Source organism: Cyanistes caeruleus, chromosome 3 (genome assembly GCF_971803275.1).
Source record: "Cyanistes caeruleus chromosome 3, bCyaCae1.hap1.1, whole genome shotgun sequence".
NCBI classification, from domain to species: Eukaryota; Metazoa; Chordata; class Aves; order Passeriformes; family Paridae; genus Cyanistes; species Cyanistes caeruleus.
The window spans coordinates 59,267,460-59,284,157 of NC_141703.1; the positions used below are offsets into that span (position 1 = coordinate 59,267,460).

The 16,698-nt window shown below is 35.4% G+C and overlaps 1 protein-coding gene across 2 annotated transcripts in view; it reads right to left on the minus strand.

Annotated features, from left to right (window-relative positions):
* Nucleotides 1-16,698, minus strand: part of VWA8 (von Willebrand factor A domain containing 8) — a 180,513-nt gene that overhangs the window by 137,075 nt on the left and 26,740 nt on the right. For both annotated transcript variants that reach the window (XM_086881203.1, XM_086881201.1), the window contains exons 5-9: nt 6,695-6,862; nt 4,624-4,788; nt 4,173-4,222; nt 3,753-3,861; nt 729-833 (exon numbers count right to left, since the gene is read on the minus strand). In XM_086881203.1, the coding sequence (XP_086737329.1) occupies nt 729-833; nt 3,753-3,861; nt 4,173-4,222; nt 4,624-4,788; nt 6,695-6,862 (597 nt within the window). The remainder of the gene's footprint in view (nt 1-728; nt 834-3,752; nt 3,862-4,172; nt 4,223-4,623; nt 4,789-6,694; nt 6,863-16,698) is intronic.

Genomic DNA, 16,698 nt, shown 5'->3' on the forward strand with positions numbered 1-16,698 from the left:
ATGTCCTGGGGTGATTTAATGATGCTGAATTGTATCCCCATTCTTCTGTTTAGCCCAGAAATAAGTTCTGCACCTTTAAAACCAGATCCAAGAATGAAGGGAGGGAGAAGTGGTGGTGCGCAGTTCGTGTGTGCAGAAGCTGCATTTTCACTCCCCTGCATTCCTCACTCTTTCAGTGTTGTCTATAGCACGGACAGTGAGAGAGAGCTCTCTGCTTTTAGTTAGTTTTTTAGCCAGTTGAGGCAGAGAAGTTCCCTGGACTGTGGTTTTTCTTTTCCTTGGAACTGTTCAGTCCTGCACTGGACTGAAACAAACACCAGGAGCTCACACCTGTGGCCCACCGGGGCTCAGGACGCGGCATTTTCCAGTTCAAGAGGGACTGACGATAGACTGAGTGAGCTGAACTACACCCCACGGCAAGGACTCTCTCTCTCTCTCTCTCTCTGAATTTGCCATTTTTTCAGAGCAGCAACAGGTTCCCTTGTTTAGTATTATTCATTTTTCCATGCTTGTGAGTACTTTGCTTGTTAAATAAATGGCTTTTTTCCACTTTTCTCAAAGGAGCTTTATTTCACGAACCAGCTGGGGAAGGGGCTGCTTGAATTTGCTTTCTAGAAAAGACCACTACAGAAGTTTCCTCTTAAAATTTGCCCTAAACCAGGACATACCATTAGCCATAATCCATCACTCCCTAGAATTATAATATAAATATATTGTGCAATACTTACTTTTAACATGTCTTTGACTGCAGTCCTGCCTTCCTTTCCAAGGAAAAGATTATAGGGGTAAAGCCGGTCAATAACATGTTGGACGGACATCATAGGAAAGGAATCCTAATTCAAATTTTAAAAAAATTGAAAAAATTATTGGCTCATTCTTCTCATTCTCATTATTGTCACCAGTCATTAACCCAAATATTCTGCACAGCTTTGAACTCAAAATAAGTCTGTATGGGCAATATACAAAAGACCACTACAAGCAATATTTGACTAGATGTGGAAACAGGCATGCACTTCTCAGGTGTAACTCATTATATATATCATTAAATTATATATATAATATTATAATTAATCATATTAAATATATTAATTATATAATATATAATTAAATAATATATATAATAATATAACTCATTATATAATCTAAATGTCTAAAGCAGATTAGAAGAACTATGTCCCAAGAACTATTTTCTTTCCTGTGCATAAATGGAAGCTATGGTGGCTGGCTCATATATCTAAAGACAAATATCACCAAGAGACAAATACCACCACAGGCAAAAGATTTTCACAGTACTACTAGAAAAGAAACCATATGACAAGAAATCTGTATTTCAACAGTGATCTACACATTCACAGCAATTTATAGTATTTAATTTTGATTCTATTATATTGTACCAATTCTACTTAACAAATCAGTTCATAGAAATTTCTAAACAGTGATTAAAACTGTTTTGTTTTTAAAAGAATAACTGAGTATGCTTGCACTTTCTACAGAAAAAAACTCCAACATTATTTTTTTTATTATTTCCTTGTTAGATTTAAGTACTAACTGTTTTGTCAATTGCTGCTTGAGCTAGAAAAATATTTGACTATATTGCTGCAGCAATAAAGAAAGACTACTGAAGGCACTACTGAAGACACTATGCATAAAGCCTATCCTGGTAGAAAAAAGGCATTTCAAACTTCCTAAGTTAATTAATTAAGTATTGATTGTTTGCTTCAATAATGACTTGCAAATTTTTTAAGGACTACTTGTGTGTAACACTAGTGGAAAACAGTCACTTGACTGGCACTATCTTTTTAAGCCTTCATCAAAGCAAATAAAACAACTAAAATAAAATTAACTGATATTCAGTTATACACTTGGATTTACATAAGCACACAACTGAAAGAAGAGTTCCTTGGAAATGAAGCCAGAAGACACATATTTTATGAGATGTGTAATTGAATTTATAAGGAGTAACACTATTTATAATGTTCCACCTAAAAAAAAAAAAAAAAAATCAGTAGAAATAAACCATTTATTGCACTATAGTAAACGTACAGCTTTAAGGATCCAGAAAACCTTTATTTCATTTTAAAAACCCTCCATCTATGTATAAAGACATACTATGTAATTTTTCCACATTATCTCAAATTAGTAATAATTACAATGTAATGTATAAAATAAGTCTCTTCAGAACAAGACCCTATAAAAAAATTTCCCTTTTGTCAGGTAGCAGTTCTCAAACTAAGAAATTATGTTTTGTGAATGTGTGACTATGACAGAACATAAGAAACTACTCATCACAATGCACTCTCCTCACACTTTTAAACAGTTAGACACGCTAGAAACAGAGTATGGCACTAACCCAGCATACAAAGGAAAAACGATGTCCCGAAATCACTGAGCACAACTAAGAAATCCAAGTGATTAAAACTAATTCTAAAATAAACAGTTTCCATTTAGCTAAAAAAGACACTGTCCTACAATGGTAACATTTCACATCCTCTAATGCAAAATAAAATGCTTCCTTCACTCCATAGTTTAGATAAGAGCTTAGGGCTCATTTTCTTTCAGTTACTCTGAAAGCCATCTGGCATTCATTTAAAAATAAGTTTTTACTTTGTGGCTCAAAGAATAAAAAGTTGCAATTTATTTCAAAATCCAACAATATTTTTTCCCAATGCCCTCCAAATACTACTTCATTTCACTGAACTTGAATTTTATTCACTTCTTAATATCTAATGTAGGACTCCTAATTCAGAAAACTAATTCTGTCTGTAAGTACCCAGCTTACTGAGGGGATTGAGCACCACAGTAACACAAATAATTTATATGCTTTAATGTATACAATCCAATAAAATACACAGGAAGTGATCTGCAGCTGAGTAGTACCATAGGTAAAATGGCTGCACGTGAAACAACAGAGAACTATCCAGAGTTTCTTCTACATACACCTGCACCTGGTAGAGTGGGTCTGAGAAACTCCTGGTATTCTATCCTGCTGGGTTGACCGTACCTTCCTGCATGCAAAAGGGCACCAACCCCTCTCTCTTTATTCAGGTCTCATGTCCCTGACTTCCTTCAGGGGGCATTTCCCATGTTGACTTCTTTGACATTTTACCACATAATCATAAAGTCCAAGGGACAAGAGGACTGTTCAGGAAAGCAGAAAGACTGACACAGCTTTAGTCCTGACCTACCTGAACTGTCACTGTGAACCCCACAGATGTACAATTCCTATTTCCCTCTGGACTTAGATTGTGCACAGCTTGCATCTTCACATAATCCTCCATTTCCGTTTACTCTAAATCCACCAATCAGCCCAAAGACCTATTGTAAGCTTCATCTCATACAATTTAACTGCTTCCTATGTCCACATTTGTTTTGGGTCCTTTAAGGTGTCAGTGGAGAGCAATAGGTGTCTTTGTAATGCAATCAATCTGATTTACATGTGTAACATTAAATCCAAAGCACTTTTAGGTTGTGGTTTTTATTTCTCTCTATCTGTTACCTCAGTGCCATCAGATAAACCCTAGATGTCCTGAAGTCAGGTAAGGTAATTTACCAGAGGGAGAAAAAAAATAAATTGAGCACTAAGATACACTTAATAACAACATAAATCTTATGTTATACCATACTTTGTTCTTCAGTATTATGCTATATGTTTGGTTAAAATACTATCCAGAGATTAATAAACATTAATAAACTAGATCTAATTCTAAGAAATTTTAAACCCATACAGTTTCACAGAATGTGTATGCACATACCAAAATCTGAACTGCAGCAGATAAGCTGTCTAAAGGAAAATCTGGAAGTCCCAGTGTAGAAGATTCCTCAGAGCAGAGAGTTGTAGCAAAAGAAAGGAGCTGAGAAATTCTGCATATGAAAAAATAATAACAGTTTTATACATGCTATCCATATTTAAAATACTAAAGCATCAAAAGTTAAACATAGTAAAAGATGAAACTACTTCTGAGTGCACACAAGTAAGGTGTGACTGAGGTTCTAAAGAACTAAGGATTCATTATATGAGGGCTGCATACATAAAGCTGTGCGTGCATATGCCCACACATATTCACTTCTGGTCTCTATGCAGTGATAGAGACACAAAAATAGCATGGAATCCTAAAAGGACATAGCTTCTTCATTCATTAATTTTATTTCTTTTTTTAATTATGAAAAATTACCTCTCTGGGGATATGTTTGATCCAATTGAATATAACAGCTGAAGATGGTCCTGGAAATAGAACATAAAATCACAGAGTAAATTAATTTTGGCATTATACTGTGGGTCACAGGTCACGATATGAAGAATTTTCTGTCTTTCCCACTAATTTAGACATGAGGATTCTATTCGCTCCTTGCCACACAATTAATTTTATTTAAGGATAACAAAAAAGATCCAATTCTTTCTTTTACGGCTGTGTTACGGAAGTTACTTTTCTGCTGCAGCATTCCATGGCAACTCCAGGACTGCGTGTCAGGAATTTATTATGCAATATGGAAATATAAAAAATGCACTTTAAGATAAATTTATTACCCAAGAATTCTTTTCAGAGGTGAGGTAAGTAAAACATAACATCAGAATCTGTATCTCTACTCAATACAAACGATCCAGTTTTCCGCTACCACACTCACCTTAAAGGGCAGATGATAAACATCTCTCGCTTGAAACCGAGAGCGAAGGGGTGGATCCAAAGGGTTACCAGAGTATTTAGGTACTGGCAGGCCCAAGGCTATCACTCGAAAATCTTCACTAACCCGAACAATCTTCCATGTGTCTAACTCTGATTTTGTATGCTCCTAAATAAATTAAAACAAAGCAACAGGAAGAAAAAAAAAATACACACTGCGTCATTAAAAACTTAATAATGACTAAGCTCCAAGTTAACTAAAAGCCCCAGTCCTTCAGCCTAAATGTGGTAATGTTCTCAAATGTTCTTGTCCTTCATGCAGAGTGACTAGGAAGACTTGAACTGGTCAAATATGTGGATGATAAAAACAAGTTGCCCCAAAATGAACATAGAAAAAAATATTAATTTTTCATAAAAAATATTAATTAATTTCAGACCTGTAGCATTCTGACCAAAAATCCTAGAAATTATGGTGCCTGCTGTGATGTTACATTGCATTACATCTTGTGAAAACATACAAATACAACACTCCTTTTACAAGGGACAGAAAATAAACTGACCACAAAATACATTTTATTCTAAAGTATTTGAAGTGTGTTACAATGAACAAGGCTTTTTCCTTCTTTTTTTTCCCTCTTTTTTAAGTGTAAAGGCAGCTAAAATCTCCATTTTAGAAGCTCCACAAATTATTATTTATTATATAAAACAATACAAAAATAGTCTCCTTTGTGAGGACATTAATTGTTGTACTATGTCAAGCAAAGGATTCTTTGCAGACAAAAATGCTCTCTATCCACATCACAGTTAAGTCCTCCCTGAGACTATGGATGAATACATTTCCTTCAGACTTAAATGGTCAGTAATTATTCACACAGGAGAAGCGAAATTGAACATTAGTTTATATAATACAATCGTCCCCAAACAATAAAATAACAATATTAGATTTAGTACTGTAGCAAGAGATTTATTTAATTCATATACTATTATCAGTGTGCCTGAGGTACTCATTTTGAAATATTTAATCATTAAAAAAGTGTTTAAAAGGAAGAGAGATGTTTTACAATTAAATCTAAGTTTGAACTCTCATTTTCATTCTTTAAATACAACTGTATTTTAAAAGTTTTTGAAATTTAAAAATAATAATGCTTCTAGTAACTGCATCTACTAATTAAATAGTACAAAAAATTTTTTTAAAAGGCATGGATCAGCAAAATTTTAACCACGAATGAAAGGCATAAGAAATAATTATATATTTTCAGAAATTCACTATGGTACTTAAAAACAGCAGGCAACTTTATACAATTGAGGTCAGTGACTGAAGGCTTATTGCAAATTTCCCTGCTGTGCCACATGGGTTTGAATCATACACCTTACCACAGGTGTGACAAACAGAAACATGAGCAAGCAGGTGAAGAAGCAGGTGTCAGACTGACAGGTATGTGACTGTAAACTACAGCAAATGGAACTAAGATACAAAGTACTACTGAAACTATCCAAAAAAAGCCAGAAGGATATCCAGCCAAGCAGTGGGACTCAAAGCCCAAAGAAATTAAAATGGTTTAAAGCAGTAATGACAGCAGAAACTGAAATCCCATTTCCTATCAAAGGAAAAGCCTCTAACCATTTTCTATAGTTTAGATTGCTGTTCATGTATACTTCTGTAAATTAGAGGTGAAACAGCACCAATATAGTGACTGAACATACAGTTACTCGTCTTGAACTCACTCTTTTGGTATCCTAATATTTTAAAAGCTTAGCAACAAGGCTACTGCCATGCTCAAGCATTACCTGAACTTCATGGCAACAATTTCAACTTAAATATCTTTTCACAAGGACATTTTAGTTATTCTTACATAGTGGCTTTCACATTTTAGAAACAAACAGGCTTCATAAAAGGTTAACACGGGCTATTCTTTTTCATACATAGACAACACAGAAAAAAAAATGCTGAAACCTTGGTGAGATTTCCCCCATTTGACTCCTAAGTACTCTCTCCTTCACAATAATATTCCAGCACTACCAAGAAGAAGAGGGGATAAAAAAAAAAAAGAAAATTTCAAATAGCGTTTTCATACCTGCAAAAGTTTGTCATAACGATCTGCAGACATGAGAAAGCGACCATCTTCAAGCTGCATTTCCCTGTTCTCCAGCAAATTGTTCAAAACTGGCAGGACATTCCGCTCAGCCTTCTCCAAGCCTTCCAGAACAAGGATTCTGCCTTCAGTAGCTGCACGAACTGCACACTTTTTTGAAAAAATAAAGCCCCACATTTTAATAGAAATAAACTTTGCATAATTAATTCAATCCTGTTGAAAAAGAACCTCCAAGTTCTGCCAAGAACTTTCCCAAAACAACATTTACTTCTGTGAGAATCAACATGACATATCAGTAGTCATCAGGAAGGCTGACAGCTGACAACCTAAACAGTACTACACATTCATGAGCTGGAGTTTTACTGCCTAACTATTACAGGGACTGACAGAAATAAGTTCCAGTATTTTATACCAACAGAATAAGATACAAAACCTTGCTGAATTTTCAACTAAACACAGTATATATAAATATATGTGGCATCCTTTCTTTTTGATGTCACATAGTATTTTGCATTTTCGGGTATTTTAACACCACCAAACAATTTTGGGATAGCATTTTTAACAGAAAACATACAATCAAGGGGGTTTTACCCATTTAAGATTATATTAAGATGTTTAGAAAAAAGTCCAATATTTCTTTATATTTTTCTGAATATACACCAGCATAACTCATCCTTGGTACATCTCTTTAGTTTCACTAAATGTAAGAATGTAGAATGTTAAGTCTGTAGAAACCAAACAGGGATGAGGAAAGCAAAATATTGCCACAAATAATCAGATTTTTAAGAGAGTGATAAAATTAAAAGAATTAATTCAATTTAAAAATATATTCCCTGACTGAATATGGTGTACAAAACCGGAATAAAAATGCAGCCATTAACTTGTTAATCCTTTGGAGACTTGCAGTTAGAAAATGGTTCCTTTCTACTTTACTGGTTGTTTATATATGGCTGCTTCTTAACGTGGAGCCAAAAGGTAAAATTAACCCCTGGTGCTGATGGTTTTTTCCAACTTTATTACAACGACATTAACTCAGGTGCATTAAGTAGACTTGATATCTAATATTTATAATTACTGCCCAGTAAAAGACTCTGAAATACAATGTATTTTTGTCTTCCAATTTGCAGAGGTTTAAGCTGATAATAATGTAGCAGGTTTGGGCACAGGCAACAGTTAGAGACACCAAAGTCTTTTTTTTTCACTCCTATAATTTGAACACAATTTTAGACACAAGCACAGTTGCAAAGTGAGAACAAATGAAATCTTTTCCCAGCATGTTTCCTATAAACTCCTACAGAAGAACCTGACATATAATGCTAGATGGAAATCTCTGATGAATACAATAGATGCCAAAAAAATAGGTCAGAGAGAAAGAAGGAAGATATGAGAATAATGAAGAAGCACCAGAATACAAAAATAGCCCACCAAAAAATTACATATAAAAGATGTATAAAAGACATGCATACAGATAAATTAAAAACAAAGATGAGTTTTGCACAACAGATTAACTGCTGCATGGGTTTAGAGCATACAACTAACTCAGCTATCTGAGGAGACACAGAAGACACTTGCCCTGGTTTTGGAGAGGGGTCAGAGCTCAGCACCACATGGGCATGGCCAGGCTGCTGTTCCATATCACACAGCTCATCACGAAGCATGGCTTCAGGGGAAGTAAAAGGTGAGCACACATCATGAGTGGGACACTGTCTCCACTCTCTCTCCCTGGGAGCGGTTGCCAGGACCAGCCCTGTGGACCCTGCCCTCCCTCGCACCTGCCCATCCCTTCCCATCCCTCAGGAGAGCACAGCTCTGGGTGATGAAAGCAGCTGAACCCAGTGGAGCCTGGAAAAGCAGTCTGGAAGTGGAGCTGGCACAGAGTCAAACCTCAGCAGAGCCAGTGTGGCACGGTGCCAGTGTGGGAAGTGGCAAAACCAGGATGAGAGGAGCTCAGCCCAAACCAAGCCCCAGAGGCATGGACTGGTCAAAAGCAGCAGTGCCACATGGAACAGAGTCCAGCAGAGCTGTCAAGAAACAGGTGGCACGGCGCAATGTGACCTAGTTCCCAAGGGACCTTCCATCATTGCTTTTCACAGTCTCAGAGCTAGGGAAGGGAAGCACTGACTGTGGGAGCACCCGCCATCTTGCCTTGGTCTGGGGAAGCCAGAACTAAGCTGAGGTGGTGAGCACCTTTTGTGTATAAAGTTCTTTTTTTCTTTTTTTTTTTTTTCTTTTTTTTATTTGTTAGTTTTCCTGCTTTTACTGTGCATTTCTTATTCCATTGCTGCTTGCTTTCAGTAAATTGCTATCTCAACCCATAACTCGGACTTTGTTCCTCTCTCACCAGAGGGGGAAGGGGAGAGGCTTATTTGCAGTTTAATTTCTGTCTGGTGTTAAACCACCACAGCACTAAACCATAAGACTAATTAAGATGCTGCTATGCAATTTAGAAGCATAACTAACAACTGGCAAATTAACTATACAGTGAACTTTTCACATCATTATTAAGATGGAAACAATTCCTAATTACTAATGTATCTAATCTGTACTCAGGCAAATGTTACTGAAAAACAGCACTCATAAATCCTGGTACAGATCTCCAGATCATGTAGATCAAGACCTTCTTAAAAAGAAACCATTTTTATATCTAGCCTCATAATCAGTATCAGAGGAACCTGGAATAAGTTCCTTGAGCAAGGACTAAACCTCAGATTATTTCTCTTCCACTAAACCACTAATTCTTTTTAAAAAGTAATTAATTTTTTTTCTTAATTCAGGACATCATACACTACCTAACAGGCGACATAAAACACCTCTCTCCTCATCTCATAAAATGTGTACAAAGAACAAATTTTCTACTAACATTCTTCCCTAGGAAGGTCATTAGTCATGTCAAAAATCTGCTCCAACCTGCTTGAATAGAAAACCTGAGTCTCCAGCAGACAGTCCAAAACCTGGCATGAACAAAATGCTATTTTGTCTAAATGCAGCTTGGAGACACAGGCAGAACTTTTACAAACAATTTATTTGCCAAGTCGGTTGGATTCTGCATGTTATAAGACTATGAAGACTTTATGACTGATTTTTACTAGCCAGAGGAAAATACACATTCTGTTCATATGGTTTCAAAATATTTTGAGTATCCATAGAATCTTTTTGACTCATGTTGACACACACACTATGGATGTGCTGAAGTAACAGGCTTCCAGTACTAACAAAAATCTCTCTCTTGAACTGGTATATGAAGAAAATCTGCTATAGAGGTAGACAGCAAATATTAGGAAGTGTATAACAATCATTAACTTTGAGAAAGAGAATGCTCTCCATTAGCAATGCAAACTTGAGAAGCAGCTTACTACATACACTGTGCTGACTGCTGATCATCAGCTTACAGGATCAAAATTGAAAAAGTACAGAACTTGGAAACTGTTTGAAGTTTTTACTCAAAATTCTATTTCTCAGGAAAATAAAATTTCAAATTATTTTTGCTTTTCTACATGCACCTTTTACAGTAAGATTCCAGAAAGGTTGAATGCATAGCCATGTTTTTTTATATTCTAATCAAAGACACCTCATAACAATGATACCGCCACCACCACCACCCCCTGGGCACTAATTTACTCTGATGTGCTTTTTCCATCTTCAAAGCATACCTGAACACTGGAAATTGTTCTCTATAATACAATGAAGTAAGTGCACACTTCATCTACCTCTAAAGTTCTTGTTTTAACTAGCATAAAGTCTGCTCTTAAGACCAGGCCAGCTGAAATATCTCTTGCTGAATTATGCTATTTCTGCATTCTGGTTGGTAATGAGTAGTAAATTTTTCTAATAAGCTAGGCATATGACAAGGCATCCTCTGAAAACATCAGTTTTAGCTGTGTATTGATGGATTGGTATAGAAGCTAAAATATATTTTAAAAAATTAGAGGAAAAAAAGTAAATTTACAATCTGTTGCTGAAAATCATTTTTAAAAATGCTACCAAGAAACAAATCTTCCTAATTCTATAATGAGAACCCAGAGGGATTTGCATTGACCCCCTCACTCTTTAGTTTTGTTCACTCTAAATGTCCAACATAAACCACAAATTTGACAAGGGGGGTTTAGACCATGTAACCTTGTTGCTAAATCTGAGATTAAACATATTAATTCGTGTTAAAAAGCCAAGATGGATTTGTTAAACGTTTACTTTCAGATTGATTTTCACTGCAGCAAGGGGACTATTTTGCTCATCAGAGGACAGATGCTGCTGCCTCCCACCTGTGCTCCCAGAGCTCTGGAAGGATGGTAACCTGGATACCTGCTCCAGGGAATACCTGCAGCTACCAGAGGCTGGGAGCAGAAACTCTCCACACAGCACTGCTCTCATTGTAATGCCTTTATGCAACAAATGTATTACGCAGAATGCTTACAATGGTTTCACACTGCACCTACAAAGAAATAAATTTTGTCTTTAAAGGCAAAAAGACCTTAGGACCAAGATAACCCTAAGCAGCCTTTCATTGACTTTTCTGTAGCTTAAGCGTGGCAAGCAGTGCGAAATATGACAAATGCATGAAGCTATAAACCCCAATTTTGACATAAATCACAGTGTATAAGAATATGGATGAAGTTATATAGTGTCAGAACAGGAAGAAAGAGAAAAAAGCTCACCGCAACACACACACTGAAATGCAAAAACATCGGAGAAAGGAAGACATTTTTATATAGCTTACCAAAACAGTTTGTAAAGCCACAGGAATTCTAACAGTATAGTTTTCACATACCAGAACTGAAGTGGTAGCTCTTTTCTCTCAGGAAAATGCTTATTGCACACCAGAAAATTCTGGCTGTCTTGATATCCATGAGGAAGGTTCTTGGGGAACTCCAAAGGACTTTTTTAAATCTAGGCATCATTCAGAATATGATGGACAGGCTACATTTCAGAACTGTTTTATAATTAAAAGGCTAGAAATTGCTCAACAGTAATCAGTAACTGTGTCTTTTACAGGAGCCATCTAAAGGTACATTTTAGGGGTTTTTTAGATGATGACTTTCCCCTGCTCTGAAAATTGGATCCCTGTAATGACATCTCAAGCACAGCAACCATAAGAACTTAGAAAAACAACAGCACAAGCAACTCAGTGAACACAAGAACTAATTAGGTAAGGATTCGCTACATCTGCAGCCTACATTTCAGATGTTCCTTCCAATGCAGTATCTTGCTCCCACCACCCGTACAATATCCCACACAAACTCATCTACCCAATTCTTTCCACTCATTTCTCATAAACATCACAACAGTATACTGTCCAGATGTCACTTATGATGAAAGAGATCCTGAGCAGCCGTCTGGCAAAGACAATACAGAACTTTGGCTGGTTTTGAACTAATACATTGCAGACTGGCTGCAGCAGGCTGAGAAACCTTGAACTGTTAAATACATGGTACAGTCTGTCTTCCATAGATGAGAGATTTGAGTCCCTGTAACCTACCATGCTAACAAATATCACAAAACTCAGAGGAAATTGATATCTTCTAAGTTAATTTCCATGAGTCAAATACAATTAATCAAACCTTTAAAATTCAAATTGTTAAAACTACTCAACAAGTAAAAGATAACAGGAAAAGACAGAGAAGCAGAATGGAATATTAGGAGCTTTTACTGTCTCCTACTGAGGAAACTCCTTTGCTAGGCTTTCAAGATATGTGTAAAAGACATGTCTAATGGTATGTTTCCATCAAAGACTATTTCAAGGTATTTGTTCAGTTTTAAGGCCTCTCAATTCCCTAGCTATTGTTTTCCCTCAGTGGCTGAACAAACTAGAAACCTGTTAGGCCAAACTAAATTAGATGACTACTTACTGGACTGAAGTAATAGAATCCTACAATCACAAATTTGCTCTGACTGTTCTTAGAGATAGGTGTCACATCTGCCAATTTCCAGTCACCTGGGACTTCCAGAGTTAACAAGGACTGCCAGTAAATGACTGAATATGAGAATAGGCTTTCTCCAAAATAAAAGTATCAGCAAAAACTGTGTAGTAAGATAAAGGCCTACTAAAGTAACATTCAGCCACTTGAAAAGCTAAAATGTTACCTTTTAATGAAAACTTAATGTTTTTCCTTAAATATTTTTAAAACTAAACTAAAACTAGTTGTTTAAAATAAAATGTATTCAATAAAAAAGCTATGAATGTATAAGATGAGATGACAAACAGGCCTACTATTCATCAAAAATGTGTATTCTCTCTTTTGTTACAAAATTTTTCACTTTGTACATGATGATAAGCTACAGTTTTGCATTTTTCAACTTAGGCCACAAATATACTGAGTTCCACATATTCCAAATGTGAAGTTCATATTTAATGAAAATCAGTGTAATAGTAACTAATATGATTAGTCAAATTAAAAAGATAACTTAGAAAATAATTCAACCTTTTTCTCCCTCTGTAATGGAGATGGGGACTACATCCTCACTATTCAGTCTACCTCCCCACTGAGTTAATCAAGTGTTTTCTGGGTAGATTTTATAGCTGTTTTTCTCCTGTGAGTTTAGCAAAATTACAGAGCAGATACTGTTATCCACTCCTTTTTTTATTTAAAAACCCACAAAAGACAGAGAAATTGCAGTATACTGGAGTACTGTCAGCCAGGCTAGCTAGTATCCAAAGAGGGAATCCAGCTGTCTGCAGTAGTTAGTGTTTCAGTGAGGATGAATGGCCTGAACTGGTGAACATCTATTTCATGATGCTCTACCATGGCACAGAATGAAAAGCAGCTAAAGAAACAAGCTCCTAAATTTATTCGAGTTTCAAATCAGAAAACTTGGCTAGAAAAGTTTACCCTAGGAAGTGAATCAACATATGATGAGAGCATAAATATGTAAATGTGACAAGAACTGGAACAGTCCTTCATTCCAGTCATTGATTTTTGCTTCCCCAGTCACTGATTTCAACTTCTTCCAGACAATTTCATTTTCTATTTTTGAAGTACCACACATCAAGTGATCTGTTTTAACTCTCATTACCCCTTACCCTAACACGGCAGTCAGGTGTTTTTGCAACATTGTCAGCAAACAGTATTTACAAGAAATTATGTCCCTGCCTTGTCCATCTATTTTAGCTGCTTTACACCAAGTATCTCCTATGAGAGCACAGTTACATCAGATACGTGAAACATTTTGCCTCATGACCAGAAACCAGGCCCAGCAGAAAGTAAACTGAGTTCTTAACATATTTATTAGTAAAAATACCTACAAATAAATCAACCTAGGCAAGTCTTATCTTCCGTACAGGAATAAGGGAGAAGGGCAACTTAAATTTTTCTTCCTGCTGAGTAGCAAAATAAAAATAAAGTTAAATACTTGACAAATATCTAAAAAAAATATGAAGTTAGTTATCACTCTTAAATCATTTTGCTTAGAGCACCATCCATCAAGTCCATATTGCCTATGGATATTACGAACCCACATGTTATGAAGTATTTCTCCTTTCCCCATAGTAGGAAATAACAGCTGAAAACGAAGTGGAATATACATGTAACAGACACAAACAAAAGAAAAAAGAATGTTACACTTTTTATAACGAATTATAAATCCATAATCCTAATATTCCTCACATTACATCACAGACATTCATCTATATGCCCTGTACATCAAAATAAGACACCAGAGTCCAAGCTGCTAGCCTAACAAATCCAGTTAAATGCTGACACTTTAAGAAGCATGAATGAAGTATTGCAAATGATTAAACCAAAATAATTTCTACGAGTTAAGAGGCTTCCATATAGGGGTCCTTAACTTGCATTCTTCTTTTAGATAAAAGATATGTCAACATCAACAATGATTAATGTTGATTTCTACCTAATATTTCCCTTTTTGTCTCCAGTGTTGGAGAAAATAATTAAATTAAACATTCACACTTTTGGAGTGCATTGCTTGTTTCTTTCTACAGCCTTAACTATCTCTTTTCTTGTTCTGGGTACACAGATACTGCAGTGTTAGTCAGTTCATGAAGTTATACTTTGTGACAATGTGCTGTGGCTAACTTACCAACACATCAAAACCCCACTGCTACCTCCAAGGCAGAAAGTTAATAAATCACAAAATCACATGATTTCCACTCAGTGGGTATTTTTTACTAAAAGCTGAATCGTTCTTACACATCTTTTTAGGAAGACATAGAAAGCTTTTTATCTGTTTACACAAACATACATACATATGTAGATATACACACTCTCTCAAATATTATAATCTTGCTCTCCAGTATGATTATAATTTCATTCAATTAATCTCACATCTTATTTTATAATTCCCTTTCTAATCTGCTTTGATTAAACCAAGCCAAACTCAAGTCTGGGTAGTGCTACTCCAGGGAATTTCATGTTATGTTCATTTTACACACAGGACAGTTCAGGCTGTCATTTCAGTCACTCTGGGTGTTTAATTGTTTACTACATGAAGTGTTTCAAGCCATGTCAGAAGATGATTCTTCTGGTATCTTGACAATCAAGATTTACATTTTACCATTGTATAACTTATGATGCTGGTGCAGTTAGGAATGCAAAAATATTGTATTAAAATTAGTATGTTACGTAGTTTAAAGATACTGCGATAATTTTGTACAGACAGAAATGACAGTGATATACATATATATCCACTTAATGGATACAGTTTAATCAGCAAATCTTCAAAAACATGACATCATATATTCAATTTTTCAGCACATAAGCATATGACATCTTTCTACTTATTCTAGCCTTCTTGTCTTGAACAGAAAAGACTGTGCACTTTATTACATGGTTTTGTTTGGGGAGCTTCCTTCATTTAATATAAATGCTGGAAGAAAAAGGGTAAACAAAAATGGGAATTATGGACAATGTGGTTTGCAACACAATCCTAGAGCAATACACCTCTCAAGCATAACCAAGTGGCTTAGCTGCTCTCTCAAATTCACCTGCTACATTAAAAGAATGTAGGATTTCCTTAGATGTATTAATTATTCATCTAAGAGGCTGTAGTAATAAGAGTTGAATCCAGGGATGTGACTTATGTAGCTGTATACACACAATAAAAAGTAAAACTACATCAGAAATGAGGGAAAACAAAATAAAAAAAATAAATCCAAATTCCCTAATTTTTGAAAATACAATAGGCTATTAGAATCTTCTTACTGGTTCAATGAAGTTGACAGCTTAACTCTTAGAGTTATAGAAGCAGAAAACCACTTTGCAAGACAAGCTCATCTGTCAATAAAAGTAAAATATGAAGGTGCCATTTGAATATTTATGTAATATAAAGTAATTCTAACTAATTACATGATATAATTAACCTATGCAATAAATTAGAGAATAAAACCAAGAGGTTACTTAATTAGCTCAGTAACAGCAATAATGATATTTTTGAGGCTTTTAACAGTGAATTACCAGCTGAAAGCCAAAATTAACGCCCTAAAGACAAGAAACCCAAATCTTCTCCTGTCAGTAGATGAATTAAAACAAATAATTCACCATTATCTCATCAAAAGTTCTTTATTTTACATTATTTTAAGTGGCAGTGAATTTGACAATTCAATGTTTACCTTTATTTTAATGATCTATTTCTGAGAGAAATAAAACCTTTTTTTCTCTCCCTCGTTAGATAACTCTTCTAACTAACTAACTCCAATGCTCCCACTTGATTCACTCTAGTACTAAGAAATGCTGATAAGCAAGGATGTTTGATATGCTGGCCCTTCCATATATATTTCAATATGGAATTTCAACAATTGCTTCCAAATCAACACCTCTCCAATATATTTTAAATAAGTAATGGCAATCATATTCCATAAGTTTATGTTAAAATATAGCAGATGTTTTGAAACCTCTGAAATAATAATTTGCAGCTTTTAATCTGTCACTGTTAAATGTGGAGCTATAAACAACCACAGCATCTTCAAGTCACTCAGAGACAACTTTGAAAACCTTTCTGTGTCTGCAAACCTGATGATCCACTAAATTAAAGTTCTT